The 21,197-nt window shown below is 39.7% G+C and overlaps 3 protein-coding genes and 1 non-coding gene across 4 annotated transcripts; all 4 read left to right on the forward strand.

Moving 5' to 3' along the window:
* The first annotated feature begins 4,145 nt into the window (after nucleotides 1–4,145).
* Nucleotides 4,146–5,507, forward strand: LOC111212192 (glutamic acid-rich protein-like). The gene is made up of 2 exons (XM_048755473.1): nucleotides 4,146–4,440; nucleotides 4,519–5,507. The coding sequence occupies exons 1-2, from the start codon at nucleotides 4,146–4,148 to the stop codon at nucleotides 5,505–5,507; spliced, it is 1,284 nt and encodes a 427-aa protein (XP_048611430.1).
* A 3,687-nt stretch (nucleotides 5,508–9,194) lies between these two features.
* Nucleotides 9,195–16,541, forward strand: LOC111212191 (serine/threonine-protein kinase EDR1-like). The gene is made up of 8 exons (XM_048755538.1): nucleotides 9,195–11,981; nucleotides 12,055–12,120; nucleotides 12,197–12,349; nucleotides 12,421–12,584; nucleotides 12,654–12,801; nucleotides 15,815–15,937; nucleotides 16,020–16,107; nucleotides 16,206–16,541. The coding sequence occupies exons 1-8, from the start codon at nucleotides 10,317–10,319 to the stop codon at nucleotides 16,394–16,396; spliced, it is 2,598 nt and encodes an 865-aa protein (XP_048611495.1). The 5' UTR covers nucleotides 9,195–10,316; the 3' UTR covers nucleotides 16,397–16,541.
* A 657-nt stretch (nucleotides 16,542–17,198) lies between these two features.
* LOC125585841 (3-ketoacyl-CoA thiolase 2, peroxisomal-like) lies at nucleotides 17,199–20,504 on the forward strand. Its single transcript, XM_048755539.1, has 14 exons — nucleotides 17,199–17,442; nucleotides 17,729–17,805; nucleotides 17,929–18,013; nucleotides 18,094–18,220; nucleotides 18,301–18,399; nucleotides 18,472–18,539; nucleotides 18,630–18,737; nucleotides 18,834–18,911; nucleotides 18,991–19,123; nucleotides 19,219–19,315; nucleotides 19,461–19,584; nucleotides 19,678–19,786; nucleotides 20,013–20,096; nucleotides 20,191–20,504. The coding sequence occupies exons 1-14, from the start codon at nucleotides 17,350–17,352 to the stop codon at nucleotides 20,298–20,300; spliced, it is 1,392 nt and encodes a 463-aa protein (XP_048611496.1). The 5' UTR covers nucleotides 17,199–17,349; the 3' UTR covers nucleotides 20,301–20,504.
* Nucleotides 20,505–20,636: 132 nt separating this feature from the next.
* On the forward strand, nucleotides 20,637–20,721 carry TRNAM-CAU. The gene is given in 2 exon segments: nucleotides 20,637–20,674; nucleotides 20,686–20,721. It is a non-coding gene; the product is annotated as a tRNA-Met (tRNA).
* Nucleotides 20,722–21,197: the final 476 nt, after the last annotated feature.

Raw genomic sequence — 21,197 nt, forward strand, 5'->3', positions numbered from 1 at the left:
ATACCACCTTAGTTGTAACACCCCCGATCCGGAATGAGTAAAAGTTAATTAGTTTGCCATGCACCAATCAAACAAGAACATGCACGACGAACTAAAGAACTCTAACCAGATCGAAGATACTACTACCACATGCCAAAACATTTGATCCGAGGTTCCCAGATCAGATCCGAAATCCCAAGATCATATGTCCAGGAACGGGTTTCCTAGCGATTCCAAGTTAAGGCTTTGCAACTCGAGTTTGAAACCGTTAGTTAGTTCGTCCCGGACTAGGACTAGTATCATATGGAATCGAAGCATTTCACAAACCTTTTCTTATTCATATATACTTTAAGTTCAACCACATCAAAACTTTATACATGCTCGGCCGATGTTCAAAACCATATCATACATATTACAAAACGTACATGTTTGCAAAAGGTAGCAAATCTACACCAACAGCTTTATGCTCCTTCGATCCCAAATGGAACCTACTACGGGTTACCTGCAAAACAAAGAGTCTAATGAGCAACTATTTTTCTCAGTGAGTCGGGTTTCCTAACAATTATTTATCCCCCCCATTATGCATCAAATATCAAGCAACATAGATTAATTATATTAAGAAATATGCAATGCAAAATAAAGCAATCACGTAAACAAGCATCCACTCTTCACGAGTGGTTAGATCACTATCGATTGTCGAGGACTGTCTCTCGCCATTGGTTCCTATCTCGATATGAAGTCCATAGCATATCCCTTCTTGCGCTCATTGACTCTAAACACAAAGTCTAAAAAGCCGAAGGCCCGGATAACACACTTGCCGCATCGTCATGCAGCTACACGGTCGAGGGTAGCTAGCCCTATCACATGTGTCTTCGCGTCCTACCCGGAACTAATTTTGGTAAGGCCCCGACAAGACACGGGCCTCGAGTGGACACCAATGACTCTCACGAGACTCCACTCGAGTGTCGGACCCCCACGGATCAAGTCTGTGGATTTACGGGTTTCCCCGTTAAAATATGATCAAACATGTTATATTATCTGAGCCGAGGCCCAAACAATACAATTCAATGACATAAGTATATGCAACACAACATCAATGTATCACAATCATGTTATACCCCTCGAGCAGAGGCCCGACGATATAACTCAATATTTTTCACAAACATCAATCATTATTATATCATTATATATCTAAACGCGCAACGTAGCAATGCATCAACCAATACTCTTATTTTGCAGGCGCTAACCGCACACACAACAATCATAACCATAACCAAGACTCACCTCAACACTTAGATGAAAGTTTCGGACTGCAAACGCTTTTATCTCGCGGTCGGCTTCGCTTTAAACTTCTATCGAGAAAACTCTAGAGCTTTAGAAATCTAAATACAAGAAGGGTTGGGTAAGAAATGCTATCTAAGTTCTAATTAAGAAAATAGAGAAAAGAAAAACAAAAGCTAAATAAAAAGAAAGCTAAAGACAAAAAAAGTTTACCTTAGGGTTTCGACTTTTTCGAGCTGCTATGGTTAGGGTTCTAAGCATGAGAAATGACTAAGTGGGTGTCTGCTATTTATAGGGGTGGAGAATGAGCTCAGGAAAAGGTATAGGTCGTGGGTTACAAGCAGGAGCTTTCCTGCCTGCCCCATGCAACCAATTGGAGAGAGATTGGTGTGCAGCCACAAATCTGTCCAATTAAAACAAGTTTTGTGGCCAGCCACCAATTCAACCAATAGGACATAAACAAGAGCTGCTTGGAGGCTTCTCCAGTAAATGAGTAACACATGTCTAGCTGCTTAAGGAGGTAGACAAGCAGCTGCATCCTCCAGAAGCTTCCGGATATGCTTAACACATCGTAGATGAGCCCAAATGGGCCGTATTTAAATCCCGAACGTGTTATAAGCTGATCCGAGCTGGCGGGAATGTTTCTCCTTGACAAAAACCTAGATTTCTTAAACCAAAACATTTCTAAAATAATTCTAAGGTCATTCCTATCGTAAGGCCCTATAATAAATTTTCGATTAATTTTCTCGTCCGACTTGGACGTTCTAGGCCGAACCGCGAGCATTTTCAATCCACTAAACTTCCCGAAGAATTTATTTCTTCTGATGGAAAACTATTCTAAGACTTTCTAAATTTTTTCTTATGTACCTTGGGATCCACAAACATCCACGGGAAAAGATCAATCCGACTTCCACTTACTTGAGTAATTTTCTCGGCTGTTACACGATTTTTCCTTGTCTGCGTTTTACTCTTTAAAAAGGGTTATTACACCGTGCCCTTCATTGTTACTCTGATTTCATCATTTCCCCAAATCAGTATGTAACCCTAGAGCTGACAAAATCAACCGAAAAAATTGATCGAATCAACTGCTCCTTCTCTCCTACGGCGTATTCCATTCTCCCTCTCCTTCCATCGGCGACGAAATCGACGGAACCCTAGACTTGATCTTCCATCTCCAGTTTTCATTCTCGTCTCTTCCGTGTAAAAGGTATGTTCTATCTCCAATTTTTGATTGATTTTTTTGTGGGTTTGAAAGTATTGTGGTTGAAAATCGGTTAGGTTCAGATTTTTTTCAGAATGTGGATTACCGAGACTGAAACTTGGACAAGTTTGGTTTTGAGGTTATAGAGATTGAAAGTTTAGTTTCAGAATTGAGATAAGTCTAGTTATTATTGAAGACTAACTGTTTTGGTGATAGAATGTTTGATATTTGAAACCGAGTTGAATGATTGAATGTTTGTGATGTAGTGATCGAATTGATTGCTTGGAGTTTTATTATTGAATGAATGGTTTTGGGTTTTGAGATCAGACAGCTCATAAAATTGGAAGAATAAATGAACGATCGGTTTTGTTGTCAATGATTTGGAGTCACTGTTTTCGGGATTGAATATTTGAAAGTTTGAAGATGTAATACTTGAAGGAATGACTTGAGATTAGGCAGATCGTGATACTATAAGAATCAATGATTTATTTTGTAGATATTTCACTGAAGACGGCTAGGTTTAAGCCTGAGCTGGAGTGGTTTGAAAACCACCCTCAGTTTTGTCATTTTTTCCACATGCCCGATGAACCAAACTTGAAGCTGCAGGGTATGTGGATGCTTCTACTGCGCACTGTTCCTTTACACGAGTCAGAGGACACAGCTTGGTTTGCTGTTAATGGAGTGCCCATTCGGTATTCAATGAGAGAGCATGCTCTCATCTCGGGATTGGGGTGCCATGACTACCCAGCTAAGTATAAGAAGATTGGAAGCTTTGCGTTTGTAGACAGGCATTTCAAATCACATAAGGAGATCACGATGATATCTGTGAGAGAGAAGTTGTTGAGTATGAGTGCGTGTGGGGATCGACTCAGGATGGCGGTGCTTTACTTCTTAGGCATGATTATCAGAGGGAAGGGAAGGTATAATGCCCCTTTTGACCCTTTCATATTAAGAGTCGTCAACGATGTGGAGGTTTGTAAAACCTTTCCTTAGGTTCGGTTGACGTTTGAAGATGCTCTATGGTCCATCACTCACGTGATGAAGCATCTGAAAGGGAAACCTAAGAATAATGTCAACTTTCCCGGGTTCATAGGTAAATTTTACTTCTTCTTATGATTTTTTTTCTTTCGAGAATCAGCTCTAAGTGTTTTGTTTTGACAATCAGATCCTGGCATTTGAGTGTATTCCAGATCTGAAAGCACGATTTAGAGAAGGTGTAGTTGGTTGTATGAGTAAGTGTCCGAGGATGTGTAAAAAGCGGTTCCAAAGTAACAGCATGAAGGGTTATCCTCTTGAGGATTTGTACGACACACTTGGAGAAATTAAGGTATGTGTTGAGTGTTGTTTTGTTTTTATTAAGTGAGTGGGATACTATGTGTTTGATATTGTTTTGGTATAAATTTTCAGATTATTGATAGTATTCTTGTTCCTACTGTTGATGAGGAACCTCTCATGGCACGCATAAGGATGGGGAGCCAGACTATGAAAATGAAGAAGGCGTGAGTAATTTGTGGAGCACATGGCTGACAGTTAAGGAGAAGCCTATCTTTTGGCAAGAACTCTATAAGTTAGATGTGGCTGCAAGGGAGTTTCCTTAGAAGAAAGACAAAAGGAAAGTGCATGAAGAAGCATCCTCCTCTAATACAAGTTTGGGGATTTTTTGAAAGGGTTTGAAGAGAGGTTGATGACATGTTTGAGTGAAGTGAATGGGAAGGTGGAGAAAATGAACAAGAGGCTTAGGAAGATTGAAAGTTGCCAAGTTGTTTTAAAAAAGAGGTGTAAGAGGATGAAGGCAATGGAGAAGAAGCTTGAGAAGATTGAGGATTGCCAATATTATTTAAAAAAGAAGGCCAAGAAGGTGGAGACATTGGACGGGAGGATTGATGGCATTGAGAAAGAAATGAAGGAAATGAAAGAGAAGGAGGAGGATAACGAGAACAATGAGGGTTTCGACTACCAAGGCATGGATTATGACTGGGGTGGGCAGCGGAATGACAGCAATGGAGTGGACGCAGCAACCAAAGAACCTGAAGATGCAGATATGGTTTAAAATACAGAGGTGGTAGAAGAGAAAGAGAGTGAAGAAGAGGCTCAGAAGGACGATAAAGGTTCTGAGGAAGATACAGAACCTAAACCTGAAGCAGAAGCTGAAGAAGACAAAGAAAAAGAGGATGAGGAAGAGAGTGAAGAAGAGGCTCAGAAGGACGATAGAGGTTCTGAGGAAGAGAAAGAACCTGAACCTGAAGCAGAAGCTAAAGAAGACAAAGAAAAAGAGGTTGAAACTGAGGTTCGGGTTGAGGTTCAAGATGAGGTTAAGATGAATGAAGCCAATGAAAAAATACCTGAGAAAGAACCTGATGAGGTTCAAGATGAAGTTGAGATGAATGAAGCCAATGAGATTGAAGAAGAGGTTGAAACAGAGGCTCGGGTTGAAGTTGAAACCGAGAAAACTCCTACACCACCACATGGTAGGACTAAGGCAGCAGCCACGAGGAGACAAGTCCTTACAACACCAGAGAAGTTGTTCGAAAAGGCTGAAAAAATGGTGGAGGAAGAGGTGGAAGAACCTGAGGAAGAGGCTGAAAAAATGGTGGAGGAAGAGGTGGAAGAACCTGAGGAAGAGGGAAAAATGGTGGAGGAAGAGGTGGAAGAACCTGAGGAAAAGGCTGAAGAAATGGTGGAGGATGAGGTGGAAGAACCCGAGAAAGAGACTGAAAAATATACTGAGGAAGAAAAGCAAGAGTGGTACATGGTTGTCTACGAAGGCAGTACTTGTGAAACGAAGGAAGCTGACAAGGGAGCAGTCAAGCCTTCTGGAACTGGGGTCAATCATAGGCCAAAGCAAATGGCGTTGAGGAAGCAGGCTCCTAAGCAGGCTCCTAAGCCGAGGGGTAGACCGAGAAAGGCTACTCAACCAAAGAAGTTCACAACGCCAGAACAGACAAAAAGGATACGTTCACGCTCACAGTGGGTTTCCACTCCTTTCACTGAAGCTAACACTGATGAGATTGAAGGGCGCAAGAAGAAGCCTAGAACAAAGGCTTAGAAGACAAGAAGCTTAAAATATTTTGGGTGTTTAGTATTTATCTCGGCTTTGTTGTGAACTTATGTAAGATGTTATGTCTTGTTGCTTGCCGGTCTGTAAAACTTGAATGCTATATCTTATGTAGGATGCTTTGTGTTGTGTGATTGTCTTGTAGCAGGTTTGGCCCAATTGAGGACAAGACATTAGTATAGAAGTAGAAGGATGTTTTCTATAGAAATGAGAGGTTTTCAACTAATTTGAGAATTTAAGAGTATTCTATGTCTAATTTGGCAAATAAACACAAATATGACCATATAATCTCGTAATATATGAGATATGTTTTCTAAAAATAAATAATAAAACGAAAACAAAGGTTCTTAGAAACATGCATACTACATAGCAATTCAAGGTAGTTCAAGGTAGTCCTAGGTAGTCCATAGTAGTACCTAGTAGTCCATATTACACATAGTAGTTCATAGTAGTACCTAGTAGTCCATATTTCATATAGTAGTCCATAGTAGTACATAGTAGTCCATATTACACATAGTAGTTTCGATAGTACTGAGTAGTGCAGCGTTACCTAGTACAAGAGTTCCATGTTACTCAGTGGTGGCAGAAATACTTCCACATTCGAAATCCTCATACAAACGTCCGCCTCTCCTTCCCCTGCCCCTGCCTCTTCCCCTTCCGCGTCCTCTTCTTCGTCCACGAGATTCTCCGGCTGATGGAAACCTTTGCTTTTGAGTGGGTCCTTTTTTTCATATACCGGGGGAAGAACTTTAAGTGCTCGAAACTCATCAGGTATGACCCATTCAGACATATGAGGAACATGATAAATCGTCATACAGTATGCCAATGCCCACAACTCCACCAAATAGTATTTCGAACAAAACTCTTGTAGATGAAGATCTCTTCCTACGCTCAAGAACTTGGCAGCAGCAGCAGCATGAACACATGGGATTTTGTCTATATCAAAACACCTGCAGGTGCACATTTTTCTTGCCAAATCAACCGTATAAATCTTTAAGTCACTACCATTGACATTGTACTCAAGGTGGAAGCTGTTTATCTCAACAACATCTAAACACCTCGCTTCCAAACATCTTTTTGACAACTCATTTTCCACTGTTGGCACAAGCTTCTTTGTGACTGGTATTTCAGCTGCCTTCTTCCTATGTTTGTTAAACCATTCAGTCATTTTCTTGATGATAACATCAATCATCGGTAACATGAAGAATTTCCTCGCTTCCCGAAGAACACCATTAATGGATTTGTGTTAACATTGTATTTGTCTCCTTCAAAGTAACATCTTGCCAATTTTCTCACTTCAACACTTTTCTCCAGATATGCCGCAGCAGAAGGATACCTTCTGGAAAAGGCATCATAGAGATCATCGAACTCAGCCACTGTATAAGCATGTGCACACTCTGTAAACTTGCTTGCGCAAGCGTCTCTGTTGTTGAAAACATGTCCTTTGACATTTTGAGACAAATGCCAGATACAATACCCATGTGCAGCCATTGGGAACACCTCACGTATTGACTTGATCAAGCTTCCATTTCTATCCGAAAGAAAAACCAATTCGCCTCCAGCTTTCGTCTTTCTCTCCATCAACTACACCAAATGCGATAGGGTAGTGGTGACGATCAGGATCTTGAGCCGTCGCAACAAGCAGAACTCCACCATAAACATGCTTAAGATGTGTTCCATCCACAATGATAACTTTCCTTATCGCTGCGAACCCTTCTATGGAAGCTCCAAATGCGAAAAATAGATACTTAAATCTTTTCGCCGCATCCACTTCAACATAACTTACTGAGTCAGGATTCTTCAACTTAAGCATGTACATATAGGAGTGTATCATAGAAAAACTCTCTTCCGGAGTACCTCGGACTTCATTAGCAGCCATCCTTTTTCCTCTCCATTCTGTGGCATATTACACATCAACACCAACCTTGTGGGTAACCATACTGATCAGATCATTTGGTGTTGGTGTGTCATATCTACCGGGATATTCTTCACTCAAAACAGATGCAACAACCTGTGGTGTGCCTCTCCTTCTATTTCTAAGGGTACTTGTAGTTACTACTGAGCACGTATGAGACTTGTTGTAAGTTCTAACCGTCCAAAGATCTGAATTCTTAAGCTTTGCTACACGCAAATACCACTTGCATCCTTTTTTGGCTCCTCGACATTTTGCCACAAATCTCACAGTATCGGACTTAAATGTTTCATACTCAAAACCATTCTTATGTGCACCCCTCTGAACTAGAACTTGCATGGCTACCTTAGTTCTGAATTCTTGACCCTTAACCAAATCGAGACCATCATCCCATTCTTCTTCTACTGCTGTCGTGGCTTCAACTACTGCTCTTGCAGCTTCAATTCCTGCTCTTGCAGCTTCAACTCCTGCTCTTGCAGCTTCAACTTCCGCTCTTGCAGCTTCTTCTTCCACTCTTACTTCTGTTCCTTCATACCCATGCTCTAAATTCTCATGCATCTCAATGTCTTCATGTTGTTCGGCTGTGTAAAGCGCGACCACGCCATCCATCTCATGATCCTGATCAGTTCCATCTTGCTCAGTTCCATCTTCCTCGGTCCCATCAGAAAGACCAACATAGCTATCATTAGTTTCATCATCATCTCCATCAGAAAGACCAACATAGCTATCATCAGTTTCATCATCATCTCCTGAAAGTGACATACCACCATATGTATCGTCCATGTCGCTGCTGATCTCCACATGTAAAACACTTCTACATTTATCATGATTTACTTGCATGAGATAACCCAAAACGTCTTCATCACACCAAATATATGATGGCTTGTTCGAATACAATACCATTGGAAAGTAACTAATCTTCACCATCCCATCTCCATTTGCCTTAATCTTTCTGTATATACTCTCAACCAATTCAGAATACGTAATCTCTTCCCCAGCTGTCTTCATCACTAGAGTGTGAATTTCATCTTCTCCCGAGATCCATCTTCTCCCACCCCCATCTTTGATGTAACTTCCTCTGTAATCAAAACATATGATTGTATAGGAGAAGCCATAGATTACCTGAAACAAAAATTATGATTAGTTAACCGTTTAAAGAATCTAAGTTGTCCAAGATCTTTGGTACATACTCGAATTAGTAATACAAGTAATACATGTTTTAGCTTAGTAGTACTAGTATTCCAGTAGTTTCTATAGATTTTCATTTTTGTTGATTTAACCTTTTAACTGACCAAGGGGGTATTATACAACCCACAATATCGTCTACCAATATTGTAATGTATTATTTTGCTTTAAAACAGTGAAAAATTAGCAGAAATATACAAAATAGTCCTCAAACATCATTTTCATACCAATATACCTAAAACTTTAATCTTTCATTGGTGTAAGTCTGTTTAATCAACAAATAACGTGTTACAAAACCCACATTATCGTCTAACACCATTTTTATGTTTTTTTCCTATCAAAATCGTGTTAAAAACAAAAAAAACCTTTTTCAAATTTTATTTTCATTTTTCTTTGAAAACTTTCACGATTTTTACAGCTAAGTTTTTATTTTTTTTGTTGCTCATAACACATAGAATATAAGTAGTATATTAGTATGAAAATTTCATGAAAAAATCGTACCAATATTCGTCAAAGAACCTTCAAAAAACGCTAATGGGGCTTGAAGGGGAAGAAGCATTCGCAGGTTGTTGGAAAAAAGGAACAGATGGACAACTGTGGGAAGGAAAGAGGTAAATGGGGTGTGGGGTCGCCTGTTAGGTGTCCAATTAATTATGGACTTTATGTGGGATGAAGGGTCTGCTTTTTACTTTTAAAATTAGAAATAAGACGTGGAGTCCGCGAGAAATAAATAATAATATAATAGTTGAGGATAATAAAGAGAAGAGAAATATGATAGGGTAATTAGAAAAGAAGTGGGGTAATGAGAATACAAAATTTCCAAGTGGGTCAATATATATTACTTTCCGAATCTGTAGCTATCGTGTTGTAAAATATATTTTATTTTAATATTTTGGAAATAACTTCAGTTTGATTGAAAAATACATAATTAAGTGTATTCATATATTTTGGCTGTGTGATTTTAAATTTATATTTTGATTATATTTAAAAAAAAAAAAATTATGTTAATTCATGTGCCTTTAACCAAAACATCTGCTATATTTTAAACAGAAGCAGTATGTTACAATCTTGTTAGAAACAAGATTATAATTTGCATTTTTATCTTCTCCATCTTAACAATTTTTATCTTCTCCATCTTAACAAACACATTCTTCTATTTTTTTTTTCTTTTCCCACAAATTTCGTTTTCTTCATTGTTAATCTCACCTCTGGTTTGGCCCTTTTCTACGGGTAATTAACTCCGTTTCTGATTACTTTTCTTTCGTACCACATTATGTGCTTGAGACAGTGATTTGTTCATTTCGTCATTTGCAGACAAAACTACAAAACAGAACAAGAGTTTCTTTGTTTCAAACTGTCCCCATGGTTGTTGTAATGGATCCTCATCGTTGCTTTTTAGGCAGGGTAATCTGAAATTCCCAGCGCATCATTCATTCGAGAATCTCTCCTCGTTTGGTTTATGATATTGTCAAAGTTGTGTATATACATAGGTTGCGGTCTGATTCTTTCTCAAAAAGCTTGAAGATGATATATGTTCATGGATATTAAGAGCACAATGTATCTGAAACTGAGGATATTTTTGTGAACGAGGAGAACAGACATTGACCATTTTGATATGTATTATGAAAGAATAAGAATTTTGCTTTTCTTGGTTTGGTTCTTGTGAGACCATGAGAATGGAGATACCATGAAGTTCAAGTAAGATGTTAAATAGGGATAGTTTCCATGGTAATGCCGATTGTGGCAGTAAGATGAATGGAGACAATGTTTGCAATCAGACAGGGGAGGAGTTTTCAGATGAGTTCTTGAAGAATTATAGTGCTCAAAGGAAAGCTAGTAAAAATGTTGAGAAGAGTGATTATGAGGATCTCAATCGAGTCCTCGGGATCCAGAGAGTTGATTCCGGCGTTTCAGATGTTGCTGACTCGGTTTGGATGTACCAAACAGCATCAGATGTTTCATTACCTGTAAAACTGAAGCTTCTATGCAGTTTTGGGGGAAGGATCTTACCGCGGTCTGGTGATGGGAAGCTTAGCTACATTGGAGGAGAGACTCGAATAATCTCGACGTATAAACATGTTGGTTTGAATGAGTTGATGCAAAAGACATTTGCTATATGCAACCATCCTCATACAATCAAGTACCAATTACCAGGAGAAGATCTTGATGCACTAATCTCCGTTCGCTCAGATGAAGATCTTCTTCATATGATTGAAGAGTATCAAGAAGCTGAAGAGAAGGCTGGTTCCAAGAGGATAAGAGTGTTTCTTGTGTCTTTAACTGAGACACAGAACTTAAACCAAAACACTCAGCATACAGATATTGAACATTATCAATATCTTTCAGCTCTTAATGGCTTTGTGGATGTGAGTCCTCAAAAGAGTTCAAGTGGGAAAAGTCAAGCAACAACACAATTTGGAACTGCTTCGGATAATTATAGCCCTACCTTAAGTCATAGAGACTCTACTACTTCTAGTCATTACATGCATGGGATTCAGATACCATATGACCTCCCATCTCCTTCATCAGCACACAAGAGATCCAATACCGACACTTCTTACTTCGTTAACCCATATGGAATCTATGACAATAACTTCCCTTTCATGGTTGGTTCAAACTTCCCACAGCAGAATCCTTTCTTGATTGAGACGAACCATCCTGAGAGGAACTTCCACAGGAGCCCCAGTGGGAATGTTTTTCCTCATCCTCAAACCGGTCCATCCTATACCGGGTCTGGGAAACTTATGCTAAAAAACGTTGTTTCTGATCCACAGTTGCATGATGAGAGCCAAATAGAGAACCGGTTAGAAGCAGTCACCAAGCCTACATGGCAAATGGTGAGAGAGAAGTCACCTTCTTTGGCTATGTCGTTTGGTTCAGAGAAATGGGAAGAGAGTTACTTCTCATTCAAGAATCCACAACTAGTAAACAACGAGACTCAACTCACCACAGAAGTTAACAAATGGATGAACAATGAGGATCCTAGCTCCTTTGATATTTTTGCTTCAAATCAACTTGGATTTAGTGAAACTAGTAGCTCCTTCAGTCAAAATTGCCATAGAGTTGTCAGGATTGCTTCCATCGGTTCACAAGACTCTGCAGGAAACTCTGTGTTCTCGTTGGCCACCAATACCAACGAGAATCTTGCTGATTGTCTGGTTAGAAAAGACAATCTTGATGCACTCCCACGAACACAAATATCATCTAATGATCTTTACAGAAAGAATCTGCTTGGTGCAAGGGTCATAGTTGAGGATGTTACAAACGGTACTACTATTGTTCCTCATGTACATATTAAAACAGATGATAATAACTACTATACAAGAGAAGGAGAGAATACAAGTGTTTGTTCTGAATCTAGAATAGAGGTAAATTTGCTTTTTCTTTTTTTTTTTAGTAGATTTTCTCTGTGTGGCTGTGATGCTTTCTTTTATTATGCAGGAAAAATATGGTAAAGGAAACATTAATGATGATGCAGTGGGAGAAGCTGGAATCTGTAACGTACAGGTAACAAAAAGTTTTCAGACTGTTGGTTTTGTTTTTAAGTGTTGTTCATCATTGACTTTGGTCTTTGTATGTTCAGATTATAAAGAATACAGATCTTGAGGACTTACATGAGCTAGGATCTGGAACATTTGGAACTGTTTATTATGGGAAGTGGAGAGGGACTGATGTTGCTATCAAGAGGATAAAGAATAGCTGCTTCTCTGGTCGATCATCAGAGCAAGAACGACAGGTTTTACTTACTTAACTCAGCTTTATATCATATGTCTCCTCCATTAGCTCCACACTGGTGTTTTTGTACAGACGAAAGATTTCTGGAGGGAAGCTAGGATCTTGGCGAATCTTCACCATCCAAATGTGGTGGCCTTTTATGGGGTTGTGCCAAAAGGACCTGGTGAAAGTATGGCGACTGTGACTGAGTTTATGGTTAATGGATCTTTGAGACATGCCTTGCACAGAAAAGATAGGTACATCCTAATTAATCTTAGTCTTCTTCTTCTTCCTCTGAGTTAATACTGATGAAAGTAATCCCACAGGTCGCTTGATCGGCGCAAGAAGCTGATGATAACACTAGATGCTGCATTTGGTATGGAGTATTTACATTTGAAGAACATAGTTCATTTTGACCTAAAATGCGATAACTTGCTTGTTAACTTGAGAGATACGCAACGACCAATATGCAAGGTAACAAACCCCGTTTCCAAAATCTGTTAAAAAATAAAAAATTCCATGCTTTCTGTTTTTGAACTAGATTCTAGGCCCAAAACGAGTAATAGCCCTGACCGGAAACACTACAACAAAACAGCGACATACTGAGGAAAAAAATCGTCGGTATGTCGTCATTTCCGAGGGATTTCCGAGGAAAAATGAATTTCCGAGGACTTGTTTCGTCGGTATGTCGTCGGAATAACGTTATTCCGACGACATACCGACGAAACAAGTCCTCGGAAATAACTCCTCGGAAATTCATTTTTTCTCGGAAATCCCTCGGAAATTTCCGACGGAATTCCGAGGAAATGAATTTCCGAGGAAACTCCGAGGACCACCAGTTCGTCGGAAAGGTCCTCGGAATATACCGAGGGAGAACTTCCTCGGGATATTTCGATGGACTTTCCGATGGTCCAATCCTCGGAAGTCCGACGAAATGTTCTTCGGAATATTCATCGGGAATTTCCGAGGAACGGAGCCCTCGGAAAATTCCGAGGAACGTGTCCCTCGGTATATTCTGAGGGTTCATTTCCTCGGAATTTAAAAAAAAATAATTTTTTTTTAAAAATAAAATTTTTGAAATTTAAATTCGAAAATATAAAATTAAAATTAAAATTGAAATCATTTTAGTTAATATTCAAAGTTGTACAAATAAAAATAAAACATTCCGAGTTTTTGAAAAAAAAAAAAAACTACGGGTCTGGCACGTCCGGGAACACCTCGTTCGGGTACATCCTCTGCATCATCTCCATCATTTGCTGGTTCAGCCTCCTCTGTGCCTCATAGCCCGCCTGTTGAGCCGCCATCTGGGTCTCAAACAAAGATATACGATCATCCTTGTCCTTCAACTGAGCCGTAAGTACTTCTGGATCAACAAAGGGCGGTGGTGCAGAAGAAGGAGGAACCGACCGGGTGCGACGACCCAAACCGACCAAACGTCCCTTCTTCTTTGGAACCGACTGAAATAGAAAATAGCCAAATTTAAATCAAGAAATAAATGAATTAAACTTAAAAAAAAAGAACTTACGGATTCAACGAACACGTTTTCCTTGGTAGGAATCTCCTGTGACAGTCAAACCAACACGTTTTCCTTCCGTGTTTTAGTTGGAAAGCATCAGTGTTATCTTGACAATATGGACATGATAGCCTTCCATGCGTTGTCCATCCAGATAACATACCATATGCTGGAAAATCACTTATTGTCCACATTAGTACTGCCCGCATTTGAAAGTTTTCTTTAGACGAAACATCGTATGTTTCAGCACCTTGAGCCCATAGTTGTTGCATCTCATATATTAGTGGCTGAAGAAACACATCAAGTGATCTCTTAGGATGCTCTGGTCCGGGAACGAGAATCGAGAGAAACAAAAACTCTCGTCGCAAGCACAAGTTTGGGGGTAGGTTGTATGGTGTAAGAATGACGGGCCATAGAGAATATTGTCTTCCACTCTTGCCAAACGGGCTGAAACCATCAGTACATGCACCAAGGTAGACATTTCTTCTCTCATACGCAAAGTCGGGATACTTTGATTGGAAATGCTTCCACGCTTTTGCATCTGAAGGATGTCTGATCTCACCATCTGTTGAGTGCTCCGCATGCCATCTCATTGGTTGCGCTGTGCGTTCAGACGGATACAACCTCTGCAACCTTTCCGTCAAAGGCAAATACCACATCCTTTTATATGGCACTGGAACTCTTCCACTCGTATCTTTATAACGAGACTTTCCACAAAATTTGCATGTAACCCGCTGTTCATCCGCCCTCCAATAAATCATGCAGTTGTCGCTGCATACATCTATTACCTGATACGATAAACCAAGACCAGCTACGAGTTTCTGAACCTCGTAGTATGAACTAGGAGCTACATTATCCTCGGGTAGAATACCTTTTACAAAATCAGCAATCGCATCCACACAGTCTTCAGCCAAATTATAATATGTTTTAATGCCCATCAATCTTGTAGCAGATGATAAAGCTGAATGACCATCTCTGCAACCTTCGTACAATGGTTGCTTTCCAGCATCCAACATATCATAAAATCTCCTAGCTTATGCATTGGGTAAATCTTCCCCTCTAAAATGATCATTTACCATCTGCTCAGTACCTACACCATAATCTACATCCGTTCTAATTGGTTCTTCTAATCTAACCGCTGGCTGAGGTTCGCTAGTACTACCATGTTCATAATCAGTTTCCCCATGATGATACCAAATTTTGTAACTTCGTGTAAACCCACTCAAATATAGATGAGTCCAAACATCCCACTCTTTAATAACCTTTCTATTTTTACAATTAGAGTAAGGACATCTTAACATACCTGTTTTTGCTTCCGGTTGTCGGTGAACTAACCCCATGAATTCGGTTATACCTCGTTGGTATTCTTCCATAAGCAATCTCGTGTTCGGATCCAAATGAGGTCGATCGATCAAAGAACGAAAATAATTTGAAGAAGACATGTTTTTTATCAATCAAATTCGTGTGTAAAGAGAGTAAGAGGGAGGATGAAGATATGGAGTGAATGAAGAGGAAGAGGGGTGCTTGTATTTATAGTTGAAATCCTACCGACAGCCCGAGGAAATTCCGACGGAATTCCGACGCCAACGGCTAGTTCGTCGGAATTTCCTCGGAATTTTTAAAATCCCCCAACGGCTCTCTAACGGCTATAATATATCATCGGAATTCATCGGTTTTTTCCGAGGAATACATTTTTCCTCGGTATTCCATAAGAATATTCCGATGGATTAGTATTTCCTCGGAATTCCGTCGGTATATTCCGAAGAAACCAAATTTTGTGTTTCCTCGAAAATTCCTCGGGATATTCCGAGGATTTCATTTTCCGTCGGAATGTCCGTCAGAATACCGTTGTTTTCTTGTAGTGAACCACAACATATAACATTAGTTTCTTTCCGTTCCAAGCATCATTTGATGGTTTGCCTATAGCTAACTACACTTGGTAAGTTCCCCAGCTTACATATTTGGATTATGCAGGTTGGTGACTTTGGATTGTCAAGAATAAAACGGAACACGCTGGTCTCTGGTGGAGTTAGAGGAACACTTCCATGGATGGCACCAGAGCTGTTAAATGGAAGCAGCAACCGCGTCTCTGAGAAGGTATCACAATCATTTAATTAAATACATATCTTTATCCAATAAATAACAACGAAAAGTTTAGCTTTAGCTACCATTATTGCAGGTAGATGTTTTCTCATTTGGTATCGCCATGTGGGAGATATTAACAGGCCAAGAACCTTACGCAGATATGCACTGCGGCGCCATAATAGGTCTATCTATGCTTCTCTTATTTTCTTTATAGTCTTACAGAAGCAAATTTAGTTTCTACCATGTTCTGTCTTTTGATGCTTGTTGTGTTGATAAAAAGGTGGGATTGTGAACAATACGTTGAGACCATCGGTGCCGGATAAATGTGATCAGATGTGGAGAGAGTTGATGGAGCAATGCTGGTCGTTTGATCCAGCGATACGACCATCGTTCACGGAGATTATTGATCGGCTCCGGCTAATGTCAGCTGCCTTGCAAACCAAGCGACGAACCCAAACCACCAGCCGATGAAGTAAAAGTGAAAGAGTTATTGTAAAGCTATAAGATTAAAGGATGAATACTGTAAATTAGTAGTAATATTTATAGATATACACACGTGGCGGCTTTCGTCGGAGTAATGTTGTTGTATCCACAATATAAACGTTGAATGCATGTCCATGAAAGATCTTTTGTGTAAGAACAGAAAAAAATGTGGCCGGTGACAACTTTTTGTGTGTTGAATGCGTTTGCTTTAGCAAAACACTGGGACATTTTACCAAAAAAGAAAAACATTGAGACATTTGTCTATTAGTAATCGAAATCTGATGTGTGTGTTTTTTCCATCGGTATTTACAATTTAAAAGAGAAAGGTATAGCATTGCTCCAAAAAAAAAATAGAATGGTATAGCAATGAGGAATGCAGAGGGTTAATGATAAATGTGAGGCGTAAATAAAGTTAGCGGAAAAGGTTGGGGGTCAATGGTGTAAATAAAAAAGGGTATGATCCTGAAGATGGGAATGAATACACGGCACGTAGTTCAAAGCTCAAAACGGGCGGGGCACACGTCACGCCTAATCTTATCTCATTGTCTCTTTCTCAGTTTATCATCAATCTTTTTTTCTTATTAGCCCACCGAACAATTTGTTTTTTTGGTTATCGAAAACGTTACAAAACTCATAGATATCTGATAAATGTGAACATGTTAGAAGCGTCAAGGCTGATACTGTTCGATTTTGATAAACGTGATAGGATAAGAACTTGTATCCAAATTGGATTATTGGACATTTTTAAGGAAATAAATATTTTTTTTGCCAACTAAGCAAATAAATATTTATAAACAAAAATGATTTTGATTTCTTATTTATTTTGGATTTATATTATTACAGCCAAGTGCGGTGAACTATCTTCGCTTATAAATTGATCAAACCCGAAGAGGTCCCCAGGAGTCTAGAGTTTCGTGCACAACAAATCCTTCGTTAAGAAAATGGAGAAAGCAATCGAGAGACAAAGAGTTCTTCTTGAACATCTCCGTCCTTCTTCTTCTTCATCCTCTCACAGCTTTGAAGGTTCTCTTTCTGTAAGTTACTCTCCCTCTCTCTCTCTCTCGCGATCCATCGCGATCTCTAAGCTTCAGGATTCCGGATTGTTCTCGATTTGAATTTTGGATTTGGATTAAAATTACGATACTGAACTATAATTTGATTCGTTGTAAAAGGCTTCCTATGATCTGAAAAAGTTATGATTCAGCTCGATTGAGATTGAATTGAAGATTTGAATATTTATTTGTTCACTTGATTGATCTTATTTCAACTACTACGTATATGTATATCTTCTCCTTAACGCGTTTCTTCGAACTTTATCAGGCTTCAGCTTGCTTGGCTGGTGACAGTGCTGCATATCAGAGAACCTCTCTCTACGGAGATGATGTAGTCATTGTCGCGTAAGTCCATTTCTTATGTTTTTGCTCTTTTTTATTATTTCGTCTGTCTAGAAGCTTATCATGACGTCTTGTCACTTTCTAAGATATTTATGATAAACTCGCGCATTTTTTAATCCATTGCAGGGCACATAGGACTGCACTATGCAAGTCAAAACGTGGCAATTTCAAGGATACTTATCCGGATGATCTCCTTGCACCTGTTTTGAGGGTCTGTCTCTACTCTCTTGTTGGTTTTAATATTTTCTTTACTACTTCTTGTGTTTATATGGTGTTGTCTTCTTGGTGCAGGCATTGATAGAGAAGACGAATCTTAACCCGAGTGATGTTGGTGACATTGTTGTCGGTACTGTTCTGGCACCGGGGTCTCAGAGGGCCAGCGAGTGCAGGATGTCTGCTTTTTACGCCGGTTTCCCTGGTATGTTTCCTCTTATGTCCTGAGATGCAAATCGGTGTGTTTTATATGATGAATGCTCATGCTGTTATGTGCTTTGGCAGAAACCGTTCCGGTTAGAACCGTGAATAGACAGTGCTCTTCTGGGCTTCAAGCTGTTGCTGACGTTGCCGCCGCCATCAAAGCTGGATTTTATGATATTGGTAAGAGGATAGCCGTCTTTGATTACATTAATTTGATGTGAAGATCTTAGCTGATGATGATGTCGGATGCAGGTATTGGGGCTGGATTGGAGTCCATGACTACTAATCCGATGGCATGGGAAGGGTCAGTCAACCCAGCGGTACTGTCTCTTATTCATCTCTTCTCCGGATTCTTTAACTGGCTTTTGTGAAGTTTGTAGCGCATTATATAATGTATTGTGTAATTGCAGGTGAAGAAGTTTGAGCAAGCACAGAACTGTCTACTCCCTATGGGTGTTACTTCAGAAAATGTGGCACAGCGCTTTGGTGTCTCAAGGCAGGAGCAAGATCAAGCTGCTGTAAGGCAACTGGACTTGTTCAATATGATTTTGTACGGTTAGATAAACCCATAAATTCGATCTCCCGATGCTAAGCTGTTGAATTATTATTGTTAGGTTGACTCGCACAGAAAGGCAGCTGCTGCTACTGCTGCTGGTAAATTCAAGGATGAGATCATTCCTGTTAAAACCAAGGTATTTTCCAGATCCTCCATACAATAACTGTAACATTTAAGACTCTTCTTGCTATAATAACTTATGTTTTCTGTTCCAGCTTGTTGACCCAAAGACAGGAGATGAGAAACCCATTACAGTCTCTGTTGATGATGGGATCCGACCAAGCACAACCCTTGCTACTCTTGGGAAGCTGAAGCCAGTGTTTAAAAAGGATGGAACCACAACAGCTGGTATAGTTTCCGAATCAGTTGTTTCATTGTAGAGACTACAGTTCCTATTTTCACAATTTTGAATCCATTGCTTCGTTTTTCTCTCTCTCAAACAGGAAACTCCAGCCAAGTTAGTGATGGTGCTGGAGCGGTTCTCCTCATGAGGAGAAGTGTTGCTACTCAGAAAGGACTTCCCGTTCTTGGTGTATTCAGGTTGGTGATAACTTTTGATAAAGCTATAACAGTACAAGTCTGGAGATGCTTGTGATGTCCGTTTACACAGATGCGCTAGTATCTAGAGAACATACTTTGTTCTTTCTGTATTTCCCTTCATTTCACACTGTTGTACAAATTGCAGGACATTTGCTGCAGTTGGTGTTGACCCAGCAATCATGGGTGTCGGTCCAGCAGTTGCTATTCCTGCTGCAGTTAAGGCTGCTGGTTTAGAACTCGATGACATCGACTTGTTTGAGATCAACGAGGTAAATAGCAAACACTTCCAGGATCTTCTTACCACATATCATTTTCCCAAACTGTCCGATGTTAACTGTTGGTTTCAATATTTGTGTGTTCAGGCATTTGCATCTCAGTTTGTTTATTGCCGTAACAAGTTGGGACTTGACGCAGAGAAAATCAATGTCAACGGAGGCGCAATGGCCATAGGACATCCTTTGGGTGCTACAGGTATATAAGAACAGAGACTTAGTTAATGAGCTACTCTAAACTCTCAAGTCTCAACCAAACCCCTGCCCAAAATAATCTGTCCACGAATCCATATAAGTGTGCTTTCACAAACTGCGCTATAACCAGCTCGGAACTGCTCTAATCTCCTATATTCCGTCCTAAGCTAGATACAATAGTTATGGCTAAAAGACCAAGATTAGCTAATCATTGTTTAAAACTCTAACAGGAGCACGTTGCGTTGCTACTTTGTTGCACGAGATGAAACGCCGTGGAAAAGACTGTCGATTTGGGGTAGTGTCAATGTGCATTGGTATGCTTCTCTCTCTCTCTCTCTAAAAATCTCACCCATAGGATCTCTAAGTTGGTGTCTGAAAATGATATTGTTGTTTGGTTGAATCTGGCAGGGACGGGGATGGGTGCAGCGGCAGTGTTTGAGAGAGGAGATGGAGTTGATGAGCTCCGCAACGCAAGGAAAGTTGAATCGCATGGCCTTTTGTCCAAGGACGCTCGTTAGAAATATTATGATGATGTGTACAATCACCAAGAAAACCCTCTTCACTTTTTTCCCAGCTTTCTTCAGTTTTATTATACTTGTTTGAATAAAGCAGCTCAGCGAATGTTTGCCGGAGTCTTTTTTATATTCTTCTTGACATGGTCATGTGTTTAGTAGTATATTTTTATTTACGCGTGTGATTTTCTATAATATTGTTCTTCTCGATTTTCTGTTGCTTCTAGATATTATAGAAGTTTCAGCTCGCAGTAAATTTTTTGAATATTCAGAGGCTGCTCTACGATGTTGTACAAAACTTACGCTAGATAAAAATAAAACAAATGTCAATGAATAACAAATGGGGTGGTGGCGCAGTTGGCTAGCGCGTAGGTCTCATAGCTATTGAGTGATCCTGAGGTCGAGAGTTCGAGCCTCTCTCACCCCATCTCTTTTTTTGTCCTTTCTTTTTTTCCATTTTTAAGAGATCTTGTCAAAAGTTTTTTGCAAATCTTTGGAGTCCAATAAGACAGAACAAGCTGTAGCTGAAAAATGTTGTCCTGTGTTTCTAGGAATCGAATCTTGCTACCCTTCTGGTGCACTAACGAGTAGTGTTCGCTGGTCCATTCCTCTCGACAAAGCAACTGCAATCATACATTTTTGTTGTTTGTTTTCGTTTCGGGTCATCAATCTCTTTCCGATCCTGTCCTAAAAAGAAACATATTCGCATATGTGCTACAAGAATTATTGAAAATAGCTAAGGACTGGCAAAGACATTTCCGTAGCCATAACTATTAACAATGAAAGTTGCGACAGATAGCGACAAAACAAAAAAAAATGTCATTTTTGTAGCTAATTTATAGCGGTCCGTAGCTAACTAGCGACGAATATGATCCGTCGCCACTCTCTAGCTAAATAGCTACT

This window comes from Brassica napus, chromosome C4 (assembly GCF_020379485.1).
Source record: "Brassica napus cultivar Da-Ae chromosome C4, Da-Ae, whole genome shotgun sequence".
Lineage (NCBI taxonomy): Eukaryota > Viridiplantae > Streptophyta > Magnoliopsida > Brassicales > Brassicaceae > Brassica > Brassica napus.

Bases quoted from the DNA above. Each gene is read 5' to 3' on its own strand.
- LOC111212192 (XM_048755473.1), top strand. From the start codon at position 4,146: ATGACATGTTTGAGTGAAGTGAATGGGAAGGTGGAGAAAATGAACAAG. The intron at 4,441-4,518 runs GTGGGCAGCGGA...TTTAAAATACAG, and splicing joins AGGCATGGATTATGACTGGG to AGGTGGTAGAAGAGAAAGAG.
- LOC111212191 (XM_048755538.1), top strand. From the start codon at position 10,317: ATGTTAAATAGGGATAGTTTCCATGGTAATGCCGATTGTGGCAGTAAG. The intron at 11,982-12,054 runs GTAAATTTGCTT...TTTATTATGCAG, and splicing joins GTTCTGAATCTAGAATAGAG to GAAAAATATGGTAAAGGAAA. The intron at 12,121-12,196 runs GTAACAAAAAGT...TTGTATGTTCAG, and splicing joins CTGGAATCTGTAACGTACAG to ATTATAAAGAATACAGATCT.
- LOC125585841 (XM_048755539.1), top strand. From the start codon at position 17,350: ATGGAGAAAGCAATCGAGAGACAAAGAGTTCTTCTTGAACATCTCCGT. The intron at 18,221-18,300 runs GTATGTTTCCTC...GTGCTTTGGCAG, and splicing joins TTTTTACGCCGGTTTCCCTG to AAACCGTTCCGGTTAGAACC. The intron at 18,738-18,833 runs GTAAGGCAACTG...TATTATTGTTAG, and splicing joins AGGAGCAAGATCAAGCTGCT to GTTGACTCGCACAGAAAGGC.